Source organism: Carassius gibelio, chromosome A5 (assembly GCF_023724105.1).
Source record: "Carassius gibelio isolate Cgi1373 ecotype wild population from Czech Republic chromosome A5, carGib1.2-hapl.c, whole genome shotgun sequence".
Lineage (NCBI taxonomy): Eukaryota > Metazoa > Chordata > Actinopteri > Cypriniformes > Cyprinidae > Carassius > Carassius gibelio.
In genome coordinates, this window is record NC_068375.1 from 30084432 (window position 1) to 30102623 (window position 18192).

The 18192-nt window shown below is 35.6% G+C and overlaps 1 protein-coding gene and 1 long non-coding RNA gene across 3 annotated transcripts; both read left to right on the forward strand.

Moving 5' to 3' along the window:
* The first annotated feature begins 271 nt into the window (after positions 1 to 271).
* LOC128011434 (ribosomal protein S6 kinase alpha-3) lies at positions 272 to 14799 on the forward strand. Its single transcript, XM_052593805.1, has 22 exons — positions 272 to 620; positions 2669 to 2704; positions 6002 to 6118; positions 6224 to 6305; positions 6443 to 6523; positions 6679 to 6758; positions 7890 to 7996; positions 8198 to 8235; positions 8387 to 8529; positions 8610 to 8680; positions 8754 to 8842; positions 8937 to 9001; positions 9465 to 9567; positions 9656 to 9786; positions 9877 to 10002; positions 10199 to 10288; positions 10375 to 10533; positions 11479 to 11640; positions 11763 to 11839; positions 12653 to 12770; positions 12870 to 13010; positions 13171 to 14799. The coding sequence occupies exons 1-22, from the start codon at positions 558 to 560 to the stop codon at positions 13291 to 13293; spliced, it is 2202 nt and encodes a 733-aa protein (XP_052449765.1). The 5' UTR covers positions 272 to 557; the 3' UTR covers positions 13294 to 14799.
* Positions 14800 to 14913: 114 nt separating this feature from the next.
* LOC128011444 (uncharacterized) lies at positions 14914 to 17761 on the forward strand. Of its 2 annotated transcripts, XR_008182560.1 has the most exons (4): positions 14914 to 15029; positions 15718 to 16394; positions 16491 to 16806; positions 17313 to 17761. It is a non-coding gene; the product is annotated as an uncharacterized LOC128011444 (long non-coding RNA). The 2 variants fall into 2 exon arrangements; XR_008182559.1 differs by having other exon boundaries at positions 16491 to 17761.
* Positions 17762 to 18192: the final 431 nt, after the last annotated feature.

Consider the following 18192-nt stretch of genomic DNA (forward strand, 5'->3'; position numbering starts at 1 on the left):
GATCAAAGGATTTATGTTTCACATAATCAGATATGAAGAACAACCGAGGATCCTCCAATGTGATTCAGACTGCCTTGTACAAAAAGCAGCAGAGATGATAAAGACTCTGAATAGGCGATGTGAAAAATACATTTAATATCTCAAGATATCATTCCTTGACCAAATTAAACTACCTGAGGAGGACCCATGGTCATGTACACGGTGTGAACCAGTGGGTGGCCACAGTGTCCCTCGATCTGTGACGCATGGTGACGTTTCCTCCAGCCTCGTTCTGACAGACAGGTGAACGAACGAACGGGGCGACGACGCCATGTTGAGCGAAAACGGAAGTGTACTATTCTGCTGTTAAAAACATCTTTTGAATTTTTGTCAAGAGGAACAGGACAGTTTAGAAGTAAAAAGCTACCCAGAAGGCAACTGAACTGAATTCTTCTTTTATTTACGCGTCAGTTTAGGACCATCCTCTTTGTGGGACAGTTTAGTGTAACTTTACAGTGACTGACAGCGTCAAATCACTTCACGGTGGTTGATCGTAAGTTATAGCTCGGGACTTGAAGATGCCGCTGGCGCAGTTTGCAGACCCCTGGCAGAAGCTGCCGGTGGGACATATGGAGAATGAGGTGGGTTATGTTACGTTTAACCAAGAAGACTTGTTACGCGGTGATTGTGTGAGGTAACATTTAATCCGACACATCGTTTCACGGAGGAATGTCAGTGAACAGTCTCGAAGTGCATACTTGGACTAAAGTTACTAGTTTACAATTTGCAAACGCTGTTTCGCTACTTTTCAAACTCAACAACTTGAATACAAAAAAGTTCGTGCTTTATATTTATGAGTCGACATTAAAATTCAACGAAGTATTAAAAGCGACATGACTTGTTTCTTTGTTAAATTTTAACTCAGACATTTAATCGGACCAAAGTGCCTAGTTAACGTAACTTGGTAAAGCTGGAGAATGTAAACCGTCGAAGCAAGACTTGACCAGACAAGCCCAGTACGAGTATGTGTGTGTCTGTTCGAGTTTACTTGTTCATTGTCACTTAAAATGGACACTTGGCTGCTTTTTGTTGCTGGTTGAAGTTTGTCTTAAGTACGGATTGGGTAATAACCACAGGGTGGGGAACTACGTTAACTTCTTATAGACTGACTGACAGGCATTTTCTTAAAACATTAGTGAGTTCTCAACATACATAGACAGCAATTTTTGGGCGTATCCAGACGTGCCAAAAAATAACATTAATGTGCAAAATATAAGTTTATGATACCCCCAAATACTGTCTATGTAGGTAGACGGCCATTAGGTTTTTGTCAAGGTCAGCGTGTTTATGATTATGAAGATTATGAAACAACTGCATTTTTGCATTCTGGACCTTTGCTGGCTGTTATGCTCTATTAGAATTTGATCAAATTAGACTTTCACTATTTTCCCTGCAGGCTTGTATGTTTCTGTCTGTGTTCAGATTTAGTCTGTGGATTACATTTTAATATTTTTTTCTTCCATTTTACTGTGAAATTATCTGGATGAGATATTAAATATAGCATTTAATTAAATGACCCCACTAATGCTAAATTAAAATACATAGAACTGTGCATATTATCCAAATCAGCATATTAAAATGCTTTCTGGCAATGAAGACTTAAAAAATTTGGCTTTGTCATCACAGGAGTAAATTACATTTAAAAATATATTTAAATGGAAAGCAGTTATTGTAATAATAATAATTTACCATATTACTGTTTTTACTGTAATAATGCATCCTTAACAAATGTTTTTTTTTTTTATCTTACCGCCCCAAACCTTTGAACAGTAGTGTGCATACTGAATGAATATTCAGAGTATTTAAATATTTACAGTGCTGTGTTATATTCAACTTTAAAAAGAGAGTAGATTCAATTCTATGTCTAGTTCTGTAATAAACAGATATGTCATGCAAAAGTATACAACTTGTGTATTAAATATATTAGTACCAAATGATCTGATTGTTTTCAAACCACTCTAGTGATGATCCATAAACTATAGAGTATATATTATTATGATTATAAAGCTTTCAGTATGGCTCTAAACCCATGCTTACTTCAGGGGATGATTACACGTGCTGTTTCCTTTAGGATGAATATGTCATCAGAGTTTATAAATAGTAACTGATATTGTCTCTTTTACACTGTTAGCACTCTATCCTGTCCTACTCTTTCTCTAATTAACTTCCCTTTGATCCCGGTTAATTCCTTGGTCCGAAAATAGCCATCCTACGCTGCTTTCTTTTAGTTCCCTGTTTATGTGTGGAGTGGACCTATAAATAATCACTTTGTCTGTGACTGTATGTAAACAACAATCTTCCACACTGCTGTTTTACTCTTATGTCAGTACATGGTCAGATGATTTGATGTTGCACGTAGTTATTATCCCTCATGGAGCCATAATATTTACAAATGACCACAATAGAGTTTTGCAGCACTCATTTAAATAAACATTTTTAACTTAATAGACTGTATTTGTGATTTCTTGTACATCTTTCCTGTTCCTGAAGACCACTTTTTTATTTATTTTTTGTTATTGTTGACATGTTGTGATCATAGCCCTGCATAGCATGATGCAAATGCTGTTGTAATACTTACATGACGTACTCTGTTTTATGGTAATAACATCATATTTTTCCTGTTTTGTAGGATGACTCCATGGTGGATGATGATGCTTCTGTTCAAGTAAGTTTAAGACTATGTATATATGCATTTTGGGTGTGTTACTACAGAATATGTCTGTCAAACTGAGCCAAATTATGTTGACATGTTCAAGTACACCGGTTATATGGGTTTCTAGAAGTTCCTCAAATAAGCTTTTTATTCACTGACTGCTTAAGAAGAATTTGATCTACTGCAATACCCCTCTGTCTTTCAATTGAAAGATGTGTTTCCTATGTAAGCAAGTCGGCTTTTAACATCACATTTCCTGTCTCAGAGTACAGCCTGGTTTTATTGGTTTCCTGTTGGATGAGTGACATGGCAAGCCGCCAGTAGGAGAAGAGGAAGTTAAGCATTCACTTTAAGCAGAGCTTAATTTTCCAGCAAACCAGCAGAAACTTTTCTGAAAGCTGTCAGAGATCATTTATTTTGACCCAGAGCAGTGGGTTCACTCACTATACACACACACACACACACACACACATTGTACTTTAATATCTTTTGGTTAGTGGGTGGAGTCATGTGTCATATTACAAAATATATTATGGTCTTTTAGCATCAAAACATTTTATAATCTTGACAAAATACATATCATCGGAAAGGTCTGAGTCTTAAGATTCCATATTTGGTGACATATTTTGTGTTAGAAGTAATATTGACAGAGATATTTAGACATGTTAAAGAAAAAAGCATTACAAAAATTCATTGTATTTTTGATGGCACCTGGTGGCTGTTTGTGGTATAACACCCTAAATAAGATCTCTGAGGAAACCTAAATTTTTTTTTATATCAACTTCAAATTTGGAACATAACTTATTTATGCCTAGTTCACGCTGCATGATTTTCAAACTCGTTGGATCGCTGTTGTTTTCTCACTGTGTGACTATCTGGGGTAGCATTCAGTTGCTGCTGTGTTCACATTGCACAATGGATCGACGACAGGGGGATTCACACTGCATATCTTCACAAAAAGAAGAATCGCCGACAGCTCTGTCTGGTCAGCAATCTCAAATACACACGAGAAGTAATAAGGAAATAACGTGAGAACCTGGGTGCGTCAGACTGGAGTTCTCGAGTGAGACTGGATTATATAAAAAAAAAATAATAATAAATATATATATATATATATATATATATATATATATATATATATATATAGCCCGCAAATTGTCTGTGAGCTAATTTCCAGCTACAAGGAAAAAAAGAAAAACAGATTATAAACAGGAGGGAGATGCAGGGAACAGGGGGTTGTTGAAGTTGTAGCTGGTCAAGCAAATGTTTGTGCTTGTGTCTGTATGATATAATTGTTCATATATCTATTAAAATACTTGTATTCTGGTCTTTAACTCCTTCCCGAACTTCCATTTGCCCTGTATATTGATCTCTTATTGGCTGTCGGTCATCGCCGATGTAGTTTTATAGTCAGAAATCATTGCACTCAGCGTGATTTTTGAATCGCAGACTGCTCCAGATGTTTAGCATCCCAAATATTTTGTGGGTGTTGGTGACATGTCGGCCCTCAGATCGCGTCTTTGATAATTCACACTGCGTGATTGTCACTCACGTGAACGAACATTGATTTGCCTCCGATTTTGGGCATTTGTTGGCAATTTCGCAAAACCTGTCGTTGAGTGAAAAATCGGTCTAAAATCGTGCAGTGTGAACTCTGCTTTAAACCAAAGGCTTTCATTCTATAGCAATTTTGGATTCAAAAGTATTTTGAAAAATATTTATTTTATACAAAATGGTACATGGTATAGTGCATTTTATTAACAGTTAATTTAAACCAGTAAAATTTGATACTTTAATATTTTGAAATGATTCCACTTCTGCAGTAATCTACAGATTGTCTTTTTTTAAAAAGAGTCCAACCTTAGGGACTGTATTCCATAGCGTCCATGAATTATAACAATTTAAGTTTGAATAGTGAACTTTCACATCTATATTTAAAAATGGCGGGTGGCACTTAAAGGGTTAAATGTTTGTGTTTTTATTTTTATAATACTCTTATGTTGACCAAGACAATTTTTTTAGATGGAATAGATTAGATGCAGATTGCATTTAAAAATGCAGTAAAACAGTAATATTGTTAATATTATCATAATTTAAAAGAACCGTTTTGTATTTGAATACATTTTAAAATGTAATTTATAAAACATTTCTTATTATTATCATCATTGTTAAAAGCAGTTATACATTAAAACTGTGATACATTTTTCTTTTCAGGATTCTTTGATGGATAGAAAGTTCCAAAGAACAGCATTTATTTGAAAAAGGTTTTGTAACAATGTTAAAGTCGTTACTGTGTCTTAACTAAAAAGTATTTATTTAAAACAAACAAACAACAACAAAAAATACTTACTGAACCCAAACTTTTGAACCGTAGTGAATATTTAGGCTTGTCCCATTGAATGTGGGAAGTAGAGAGTAAAGATGTTCACATTGCGTATGTAACACCCACATTCACTTCCTGTTCCTGTTGTGAGGTGTCCCTCAGTCATCATCCTTGGTCACGCTTCAGTTATAATCTACCCTGGAATCTACCAGCACACTATCAGACTCCTCTTTCTCATGACAGGCCCCCTCAGTCACTTCATCTACTCTGCAACTTCTAGAATTTAAATGCAGAATTTTGAAATGGATAATTCTTGTCCTGGATGCTGATTGGTCAATACAGCGTTAAAGCCATGCTAACATGCATGATGTATTAACAGCTAACACCGTTTATCCTTATGCTCTCAATAAAACCACCTTCTTTGACTTACATGTTTATGTAACAAATGGCATTGTCTGTCATTTGATGAGCTTCTAACTATTATGCCTATTTTTACCTCTTTGGTGGATATTGACATCTCTGGTATTTTTCCATCATCAATAAAATATCATATATCATCCACCATTCAGTATTATTCATATCAGCAGGCTGGTGTGTTATTTATTGATCAAACTCTGTTTGTATGACTAGATTTTAAGTCACTACCACCCTGTTTTCCATTCAACTGTATGTTTTGAACTCTAAGTTCTATCTAATACATGTTATCATTAATTATTATTTTAGCATCCAAAGTCAAATGATTCCGACAGCACTTTTACTCTCATCTTTTGCTCAGATTTTTGCTTGACTCTCAGACCGTTTTTGGCATGAGTTTATATCGATGTGTTGAAGTGATGGTGTGTTTTTTTTTTGTAAGTTACACTGCTGTGATGACTGTTTTTAAAAGGACAGAAGAAGAGACGTGTTCTGTGAATGCTGGTTTGGTGTTGTATGCACGTTTGGTTGATGACACAAGCATCCTCATGTATTGTATGTCTCCTTCATAGGAAGAAGGCTTGATCAAGGAAATCAGCATCACTCACCTTGTAAAGGAAGGCTCGGAAAAAGCAGACACACGACAGTTTGAACTCTGCAAGGTGCTGGGCCAGGGCTCTTTTGGAAAGGTGAACTGCTCAGATATGAAAACATGATGCATTTTTATTATTGTATTTACACTCAGAAGCATCATTCTGTTGGTTTTTAATACATGACGGTTTGCGTTTCTGCAGGTGTTCCTCGTCAGGAAGATAACTGGGCCCGATGCAGGACAGCTCTATGCTATGAAAGTGCTAAAGAAAGCTACACTGAAAGGTGTGTTTTGTATGTTGTTATGTGTTGGCATTTTCTTTAAAAATATTTGCTGACAGTGCAATATTATTCAACTTGTACAAACTGAAAAAGGGGTTATTAGATATTTAATGCATTTGTTTGGGCGTGTGTGATTACAGTACGAGATCGAGTGCGTACAAAGATGGAGAGAGACATCCTAGTTGAGGTCAATCATCCTTTTATTGTTAAAATGCACTATGGTGAGTTATTGACATCCCGTCACCAATCAGATGCTTACACTTCATGGTTGTGCGCTTCACTTGAACTTTAATTGAACTTACAGTACAACTTATTTTACTAGTTCAATTTTAGTACCCTTGTTACAGATCTTGAATCTTTCATTTTGATTCCTCAGCGTTTCAGACAGAAGGCAAACTCTATCTGATTCTGGACTTTCTCAGAGGAGGAGATCTCTTCACTCGCCTGTCCAAAGAGGTGAAAATGTTTTTAAAAGAAGTCTCTTATGCTCAACAAGGCGGCATTTATCTAATCAAACATACAGGAAAAACTGCAATACTATTACAATTTAAAACAACTGTTTTCTATATATATATATATATATATATATATATATATATATATATATATATATATATATATATATATATATATTAGGGCCGGGACTCGATTAAAAAAATTAATCTAATTAATTAGAGGCTTTGTAATTAATTAATCGAAATTAATCACATTTTAATCGCATATAAATATTTGACCTGAGAACAGTGAGAAGTATTTTTTTTCACATGGATTTATAGTATACCATTGAATAATGACTGAATACATAAGCTTAAGCAAAAAAATATTGTTTATTTTTGTTCAACCAAGTCTAGCAGACCAGTGCAATTTTTGCCATGAAGTGTAGCAATAGCATATTTAGAAACAATTTAGAAATAGTACATTTCAGAAATTCAGGAAGCCTATATATAAGCTTATAGGTGATGTTTACAGAGGAAGATGTAAATATATATACACACACATACATACATACATACATATATATACATATATATACATATATATATATATATATATATATATATATATATATATATAACATTGGAAACACTGACTATTAGAAAACATCTCTCTGTTGCTTCAGAGGCCATAGCATACTAAGTCCAACTCTCAATAACCTTGGCCAAAACAATAAAGAGTTTAACATAAACTGTTGCACCAACAAAATAATACATAGTTCAACATAAAGTGTAAAGTCCACGCTAGCTGCTATATGTTTTGCGTTGAGGTGATACTTGAAGACTCGATGTGCTGCTGCGGTGATATGCGAACGCTAGTTGGTGCTTCAGTATAAACGGTCCGCCGAAACTCATTCAGTGAGAATGTTCCGCGGTGCAAAAAATAAGTTATTAAAAATGCGGGAATTTTTTTTCTGTAATTAATTAATCTTAGTTAACGCGTTATTTTTTGTGTAATTAATTAATCTCAATTAACGCGTTAAAGTCCTGTCCCTAATATATATATATATATATATATATATATATATATATATATATATATATATATTCTTGAGTAAAAATAGATTAAGTTCTCTTTCATGTCTTTATGTAGGTGATGTTTACAGAGGAAGATGTAAAGTTCTACCTTGCAGAGCTGGCGTTGGCCTTGGACCATTTACATGGACTGGGAATCATCTACAGAGATCTCAAACCAGAAAAGTATTCTTCTTACCCACGTATTAAGTCAAATGTGAGGTGTCTTGGCTCAAAGTACAACAGCCAAGTGCATAGTAACTACATCTTTGAGAACACATTAATTAAGAATAAAATTTTAACAGATTTTATACATAATAATCACACTTTGGCTAACCCAATGCAGTGCACCTTTTCATAAGTGAACTAAACTTGAATCTCTTTCAGTATTCTTTTGGATAATGATGGACACATCAAACTTACAGGTATGTGTTTCACCACTAATAATGGTAACATAGCATTTAGAAATCTTAAATCATGATAACATGCAATATAGAAATCTATATTCTATCTATCTAGACATTTTCAACATTTTGTGAGTATGTATTAGATTTGTTGTGTCTTTGTGTTTTTAAGACTTTGGGTTGAGTAAAGAGTCCGTTGATCATGAGAACAAGGCATATTCGTTCTGTGGTACGGTGGAATATATGGCTCCAGAGGTTGTCAACCGCAGGGGCCACACTCACAGTGCTGATTGGTGGTCCTACGGTGTGCTAATGGTAAGAGGGTTAACATGGTATTTGTATATTGTAATAGTTTTGCGTAACATTGCAGTGATTATGTATTTCTACCTCGTCAGTTTGAAATGCTGACTGGAACGCTTCCATTCCAAGGGAAAGATCGAAAGGAGACCATGACAATGATCTTAAAGTGAGTCAAAATACTCAAAGTACTGATCTTCATAACTGAGTCTTTGCACTGACGTTGGTTTCTGTGTCTCCAGAGCAAAGCTGGGCATGCCCCAGTTTCTTAGCCAAGAGGCCCAATCCTTGCTCCGCAATCTGTTCAAGAGGAATCCTGGCAACCGCTTAGGTGAGGACAGCTCAGTTTCAACAAGTTTTCCAGAAGAGGTTGAATTTGGTGAATTTTGAGTCTGTTCATTGAATGTTGGGGTTGGAAATTTCAGGAGCCGGGCCTGATGGAGTAGAAGAGATCAAAAGACATTCATTCTTCACCAAAATTGACTGGAATGTAAGTTTTTAAGAAAAAGCGTATGTATCGCAGATATAATAAGTCCCCAAAAAATCATCTTTATGCCGCACCTATGACTAGAGGCTTTTTCATCTGTCCGTCTCAGTCAATATTGGTTGGATTTTAACCATCTAATTGCGCATGTGCATTTCCTATATTTTTACATTTAGGTTACCTTTGCTGTGATCAACTGTTCACAAAGTTAAGCATAAAGGCATTAACAATTTAATAAAATCAAAATGAATATCCAGTTTTCATACTGTATTTTATAATGTTGTGATTCCTGAATTTAAACAATTTTAATGTCATATTTTTTTTATTTAGACAAACAAAAAAAAGTATAGAATTCCATTATTGACTATTTAATAGTTATAACATGAAACTAATTATTGGCTTATTACTGTCAGCCACTATTGTAACATCAGTGAACTCCTAATTTTGAATTTAGTATTTTCCCCTCTAGAAATTATACAGAAGGGAAGTGGCTCCTCCCTTTAAACCAGTCATCCAGAGGCCAGATGACACATTCTACTTTGACAAAGAGTTCACTGCTAAAACCCCACGAGGTATGTGATGCCAATACTCACCTTCAGGAGATGCATTTCTAATCACAACAATCTGTTAGTCCTCAGCTTACTTTTTCTTTTGACCCAGATTCTCCTGGAGTCCCTCCAAGTGCCAATGCCCATCAGCTCTTCCGAGGGTTCAGCTTTGTTGCGTGTGGAGTAGAAGAGGAGATCCAGCCGCCCATTCAGAGCAACCTCAACATGAGCGGCATAATGCAGGTATCATTGCATCATTCACACACTCCTCCTCTCTCACACCTGCCACATCAGTACACATGGGAATAAAGTGTATGCATGTATGTTATACAGCAACCCCACCGGAGCGCCCTTCAGTTCACAGATGTATACGATGTTAAAGAAGACATTGGAGTGGGCTCCTATTCCATCTGCAAACGCTGTGTGCACAAGAGCACAGGCATGGACTATGCAGTCAAGGTAAACCGACCTCTACATTTGTCCTGTTACTGATATCTTTATGGTGCTTATAGTTTTAAAGAAAGGTGTGTTGTCAGTTCTGGATTACTGATGTTTTCAATATGTATACAATAACATTCAAAAGGTAAGGGGCGGTACGAATGTAAAAGATTCACCAAGGCTGCATTTAGTCTTAATGGTTCTGATTGGATTGTAGATTATCAGTAAGGATAGGAGAGATCCAGCAGAGGAGGTTGAGATTCTCCTGCGTTATGGGCAACATCCCAACATCATCACTCTGAAAGAGGTTTGTGTGCATGACCTGTGGATCACTCGTATCTGGAATGTCCCAGGTGTTTTCTCACGTTATTCTGAGGCTTTGTGTGTTTATAGGTATTCGATGATGGGCGATCGGTGTACCTTGTCACAGAGTTGATGAAAGGTGGAGAACTACTGGATAAAATTCTCAGACAAAAGTTTTTCTCTGAGAGAGAGGCCAGTGCTGTTCTGCACACCATTACAAAGACTGTTGAATATCTGCATATCCAAGGGGTAAGTGCATTTGCACACACAGCAAACATTACTGATTATTATTAAATTTACCAAGGATAAATAAATACACATACATAAAAAAAATTCTCAATATAATAGATTTCAATGGTGGCTAATGGGCTGAAGGTCTAAATTGCAGTTTCAATGCAGCTTCAAAGGGCTCTACACGATCCCAGCTGAGGAATATCAGTTTTATATAGTGAAATGATTGGTCATTTTCTTAAACAAAAAATAAAAATGTATATACTTTTTAACCACAAATGCTCATCTTGCACTACCTTGACTTCACGCGTTACGCAGTCACGTTGGAAATGTCACGTTTTAAATAAGCAGAAGTACCAACCCAGTGTTTACAAAGTGAAAATGCAAAGAAAGTCAAATGCCCTTTACAAAAAAAAGATCAAAACAATGTCAGATGATTTTGAACTTGGAGAAGAAAATGAGAAATTTTTGAAGAAAATTTTTTCGACCTATCCTACCTTTTTGAATCAGAGTACATAGACGAACAGCTAACTGTGCGTGAGCTTTCCAATGTGATTACGTAATGCTTGAATTTGCAGACACACATCGCTAGTGCAAGATGTGCATTTGTTGGTTAAAAGGTGTATACATTTTAATTGTTTTTTTTTAGAAAATGACTAATCGTTTCACTAGATAAGACCCTTATTTCCTTGACCGGGATCATGAAGAGTCCTTTGACGCTGCACTGAAACGGCTTGAAACCAGGTTAGACCTTCAACCCGTTGGCCACCATTTAAGTCCATTATGTGGAGAAAAATCCTGGAATCTTGGATGACATGGGGGTGAGTACATTATCAGGATATTTTTATGTTTTGGTAGTTAACTAATCCTTTAAAAGACACGCACCATCACTTTTAGAACACATTAAAACTTGAAAAATTGTGAATTGTTATTATGGCTAATAGATTGGCGCTTTGGTTGCAGGTAGTACACAGAGACCTAAAGCCCAGTAATATACTGTATGTGGATGAATCGGGCAACCCAGAGTCAATCAGAATCTGTGATTTTGGTTTTGCCAAACAACTCAGAGCAGAAAATGGACTGCTGATGACACCATGCTACACTGCTAACTTTGTTGCTCCAGAGGTACCTGTTGATTTGTTCAAGATGAGATTCTAGATATATCATAACATAAATCATATATCATATAATATTTTTGTAAGTTATTTTCAACACTCTTATTATTCATGCTTGTGTTATCCACTCAGGTCCTGAAGAAGCAAGGCTATGATGCAGCTTGTGATATCTGGAGTCTTGGAGTTCTCCTTTATACCATGCTTACAGGGTACATTAACGTCGCCTTCACACTGGCAGTTGAAATCCGCTCCGTAATACGCAATACTCCCCCAGTGGACGTCGTACTACACCGCTGAAAAGCTTCGGAAGCGAGTAGAACAAAAATGGCGGAGAGATTAGAACGATTGATATTGTCTGTATCTGAATGTGCATGTCAGGTCAGCTAAATGTGATATAGTGGTATATAGGGCTGCAACAACCCTGCACTCGAGTGAGAGAGACCGAGTGTGTCCGAGAGCGGGGGGCACGATATTTAATTATTCATTTTAATTGTATTAACTGCCCTTATAATGTTAGAAAATCATGAAAATAAAAAAAAATGACATGACAACTTATCGTTATAAAATCATTATTTACTTTATTTAAAGTTATGAATTCAGGTTTGTTTATCAGTACCATAGCAACGCCAACTTCTGCTAGAATTGTCGGATAGGAACTGTCCGTAGCCTTTCGCAAGAGTTAAATTTTTGGAACGCATCCGGATGACCAACGGACATGATTTTTTTCCGCACCGCATTCGTTCGGACTCGGTTCGTAGCCATTCGCGCGCGGGCTGCGAATCTCCATAGGAAATGAATGACTTCCGGTCGTTTCATAGCCGTATCGGAGCTGATTTCAACTGCCAGTGTGAAGGCGGCGTAACACACAATACAAGTCAAGACTTATAGTACTGCATGCATTTTTCCGTAATACTGTAATTGTTGCGTATGGATGATTCAAGCATGATTTAGGATGATGGATGGATGATTCAAAACAATATTCATGTCAGTTTGAAAACTCACCCCTCGTATTCGTTCCTCAGGTTCACTCCATTCGCTAATGGCCCGGAAGATACTCCGGAAGAGATTCTGGCTCGGATCGGCAGTGGGAAATTCTCCCTGTCTGGAGGATATTGGACTTCTGTATCGTTTGAAGCTAAGGTTAAAGGCTCTCCTTTTGTTTATCACACTTCCTTATCCTAATCTAGATGTCCAGTGTACATGTTTGATGTATAATCTTTTAAACCTTTTTGTTTACAGGACCTGGTATCAAAGATGCTTCATGTTGACCCTCATAAGAGATTGACTGCTGCTCAGGTTCTTCGTCACCCATGGATCGTCAACAAGGATCAGCTACCAATATACCAACTCAACCGTCATGACGCGCCTCATCTAGTGAAGGTTTGCTTTGCAGTAATAGTTTTAAATGTCAAAACTAACATATGGTTCTGAAATTTAACCATGGTTTTCTTGTCAGCTTAACATTCCTGAATTATCATTATAATGCTAAATGCTTATGTTTGACTCTATATTCTTATTAATATTTTCCCTTTTATCTCAGGGAGCAATGGCAGCCACCTATCAAGCCCTAAACAGAAATGTTTCTCCTGTACTGGAGTCGGTGGGTTGCTCCACACTCGCTCAGCGCCGTGGTGTCAAAAAGCTGACCTCTACTGCCCTGTGACCATTCAGAACAAATAGCACGTAAATTTGTGAGATGTATGGCTGTTCTACTGTCATCATTGAATGGCAGCCCAAACCAAAAAACAAAACAAAAAAAAAATCTTTTTTTTTTTAGTTCTTGTCATTCATCATCGCTGCATTATTATGTAGAATATTGATTGATCTCCTAAAGCTCTTAGGAGAATATTGAATTCATATACAATCGTATTATGAAAATACTAAAGGAATTTACTTCATATGGAATTATATACAAATATAAAAGTATTTCCATCATTCAGTGTAGAGATAGTGTACAATGTTAAGAGACTGTGATACACAGTTTGTTTTCTGTATTGTGTGGTAAATGTCATGTCCGGTGACTGCATTGAACCGTATTATTGATAGCATAATTTTCTGACCGTGGCTGTGCCCATCCTCCTCAAGACAGACCTCACATGCTGAAATGGCTTACTCATTTCCTTTTGAAAGAAAGAGCTGCCAGTCAGTAATGCCACTATATGCAACTTCAGATGGTGTTTTAAACATGGTGCAGTGTTGAAACCATTTGTGAAATCAAAGAGAACTATGCAAGTAAACGTACAATCCTCATTGTATGTCCCTAGACATGTAACGTCTTTATCACAAACCAAGTATTTTGTGTCGATAATGTGTTTTTTAATTAGGCAAAGTGGTCCAAAATCCCTTTGTCATGCACATGTGTCTTAAGGGTATTTGATTAGCAAAAAAGGCAGTCCAAATAGTGACCTCATCCTTCATATCATCTTCCTCTCCAGCAGACCAATACCTTTCACATAGGAGCTAATCATCAGAGTTTGCATGAGACAACTTGTATGCTGTATCTTTCATAATGGATATGGTGACATTGTATAGGAGCTGACGTTAGATGGATATATAAGGGCAGGATTTTTTGTTGTTGTTGTTTACTGGGAATGACCAGTATACTGCTGTCTTACTCTAAGTGATTCGTAACACTCCTCTTTTTGTATTTCTTGATGTTCATTCTCTTCATGAAATTAAAGGGAAACATGCAGGCTATATTAATCAAGATTGTTCCTATTTTCTCAATCATAATTTTAAAGACTATTCAGAATGTATTATTTTTATACTGGGAGATTAACTGTTTTTATGTTGATGTATATGTATGTCTGTATGTGAGGCCACATGTTTGGTGAGAGTCTGGCTACAGACAACCTCTTGTTCTGGAGTTAATTTACATGAATTATTCAAACTTTTCTTTTTAATTGTTGCTGCTGTATATTAATAATCACAGTGCAAGTTTTTTCAGCACATTTGTTCTTGGGAGAACGGTTTTTTATTCCTGTTTAAAAAAAAAGTGATTAAGTAAAACAAATCTTGCAATATAGTTTAATTTTTTTTTTCTTTAATTACTCATCAAAATTGAAACCCTGAAAATGTATTTTCCTCAATGAAGGTTCTGGCGCTTTGTGTTGCTAACCTAGTGAAATTGTGTCATTGAGACTATAAATAAAGTTCTTATGCAAAATCATTCTTTGCGCTGGCGTAGTTTAAGCGGAAGTCTTCGGGGGAAAGGGAGATGAAAATTATTTGACATGATACTTGAAATGTAACCACTGATCTATGATATATAATATATAGTTGTTGTATATATATATATATATATAGATCAATGAATGTAACATTTCTGTATTCGAATTTGTTATACGACATCACTGAACAAAGACAGCAGTATTTGTAATCATATGCCAAAGAATAAAGGTAAGGGAAATATAGCCCCCTTTATTGTTTAAACGGTTGTTAACGGAGCTGGATTCAGTCTAGCTCTCGCCTTAATCAACCGCAAAATATAAAGCAATGCAATTAAATGATTAAGAGCTGTACAAATAAAACAAATTTTGCAAAGCAACCTTGGGCTATAAAAGTAAAATTATTATTATTATCATCAACTTCATTATTCAAAAGCCTGTAGCTGGATCATCAAGTAAACATAAGTTGCTTTAGTTAAGTAAATGTTCATATTTTCATAGCAAAAAGACACATGTACCACAACCTGGAGGGGGAAGTATTTAGAAGTATACCAAAAGGTATTTTACTTACCGTACTAAAAAGTATAAACTATTAATCAGAAGGCAAAATGAATGCATCATTCTTGCATGAAATATGATACAGTAGGCAGTTTATAGAGTTTATGTGAATATTTAGAGAGAAAATGAATTCCTATTAGCCCTCTACATATACAGTGTGTCACGTGTCTGCAAATCGTTGTACAAGTGACAAGGTTTTAAATGAATCTTTTTCATTTGATTTGAATTTAATTGACAGTTTGGTTTGTAGCTTTTGGAAGAGGTGATATCGTGGATGCGAGAGGGAACTGAAATAAACGGGAAGATTTAATATCTGTTTATTATATACAATATAATTTAGAAACCTTATTTCATTTCTTTAGGTAAAGGAGGTAAAAATCGGCGGCGTGGTAAGAACGAGAACGAGTCAGAGAAGAGAGAGCTGGTTTTCAAAGAGGATGGCCTGGGTAAGTAGTTTAAATAGTTGGCCCGCTGTATATGTGCAAATAAATGAAGGTTTGTGGTCAGTAAGATGAATCATTTATTTGTGTGTATATAACACCTGCACCTTTTGTATATCTTATCTTACACACCAGTTAACTGAGCTCCAAATCAGCATATTAGAATGATTTCTAAAACATAACAGGAATAAATTACATTTATAATATAAAATAGAAAACATGTACTTTAAATTATAGTAATATTACTGTTTCTGCTTTATTTTTGATTGGTTCTTCCAAAAACATTAAATCTGATTGACCCCAAATGTTTGAACTGAAGTGTGTGTGTGTATATTTATGTATATATGTATGTATAAATCGAGGAAAGCTCCGGAAAAAGGTATGATAATGTTGATTATAACTCTCATGTCTAGGTTTATGGACTGAATAACTGTCATATTTCTATTGCTGTTTGTTATAGATAATTTGATATAATTTCACTCATTTTACTTTCTTATTTCTGCTTGCCTAGAAGACATCTTTTTTTCTTTTTTTAATTAACGTCATTCTCCTTTAGGTCTGAATCAACACATCTGACATTAGGTCTTAGAGATTATCAGGTAGGATTTATTTTATTTTATTTTCGGTTATTTATTAATTGAGGTTTTATTTTGAAATGAAAGGTTTTTTTATTTTATTTTATATGTGTTTCACAGGATACCAAAGCAGATGTTATTTTAAAGTACAATGCAGATGAGGCCTGCAGTCTTAAGGCCTACGGAGAGCTTCCAGAACACGGTGAGTCTCAAACTGGCCTTACTCAGTTTCTGACTTCTGTTTACTGGAAATGTTTTATGGAAATGTCATGTTACTAAAACCAATGACCCACAATTCTAAGTGTCAGATGATGTAGATGTATGCAAGTAAAGACTCAAAAAGACTAAAATCAATGAAACTGACACATTTGGACCTGGAGACAATGATGAGATTCAGTTTGATGATATTGGGAATGATGATGAGGACATTGATGATGTAAGTGTTTGATTGTTTTGATTATGACTTTTTTTTTTTATGTAAGTTACCAATATCGAAGTGCTGGAATTTGAGTTTCTATTGCCTGTATAGTTATTTCTGCTGTACTATAAAACTGATATACATTAATATTCAAGCGTTTGGGTGAGTTAGTTTTTTTTTTTTTTTCAAGAAATTAATACTTCTATTCAGCAAGGACACAATTAATTGTACAGTGACCGTAAAGAAATGTATAATGTTACAAAAGATTCCTACTTCATAAAATCCAGAAAAAATGGATCAGTTTACACAAAAATGTAACTGCGTTGAGGCTTCTTTGGCATATGATTACAAATAACTGCTTGGAGGCTTGGAGATGCACTTTAGTGATCTATTAAGCATTCACAGTAACTTTTAAAGGAACAAAATGTTTTAACTGTGTCTGACTGCTCTGGTCCACAAGCAACATACTGAAGTGTTTTGGAAAACCTGTACCTTGATGTGTTTGTTTCTGTCCTCTCCCACAGATCTGATTCAGGGCTGCTGGTGGCTTATATAATTTACACTGAGAGGAGAGAAAATTTCCTTTTTGGGGAATAATTGCAACTTTGACATAACTGATGCCTCATATCCTGCAACCTCCCTCACAGAAAAACTTGTAGAGTCATTACTTATCTGTTTCTCTATCCACCACGTAATCTCACTACAAGGCTTCTCCGAGCATTCTGGCTTTCACACAAATCGCTCTCTTTCACATTTAATACAACCACACAACATAGACTACGTAGCTTTGTTATGATTTTCAAGTATTTATATTATATTCCACTGTATGTGGTGGAATTTAAAATGCAAAGAAAATCCAGAATTTGCAGTTCTGTTGTATATAATTCTTTGCATTTAATTTTCTCCAAGTAAACGGTATCTTCATCATGGCATTTGCATGCATCTCTGCTGTGAAATAAAAAATATTTTTTTATTTTTGTTGTTGTCCCCCTCAGTTTGCAATGAAGTGAATGCAAAGAATACTTTTAAAACCTTAGATAGACGTTTCTGTCCTTGAAAAACACTACACGAATCTTGTAGATTACAATCTGCAACTAGACGGATGTACTGTTACTTCCTCTACAGTCAGAAATCTGGGTGTTATATTAGACAGCAATTTGTCTTTTGAAAATCATATTTCCAATGTTACAAAAACTGCATTCTTCCATCTTAGAAACATTGCCAAACTATGAAACATGTTATCTGTTTCTGATGCAGAAAAGCTAGTTCATGCATTCATGACCTCTAGACTGGAGTATTGTAATGCACTTCTAGGTGGTTGTCTTGCTTCTTCAATAAACAAGTTACAGGTAGTCCAAAATGCAGCAGCTAGAGTCCTTACCAGGTCAAGAAAATATGATCATA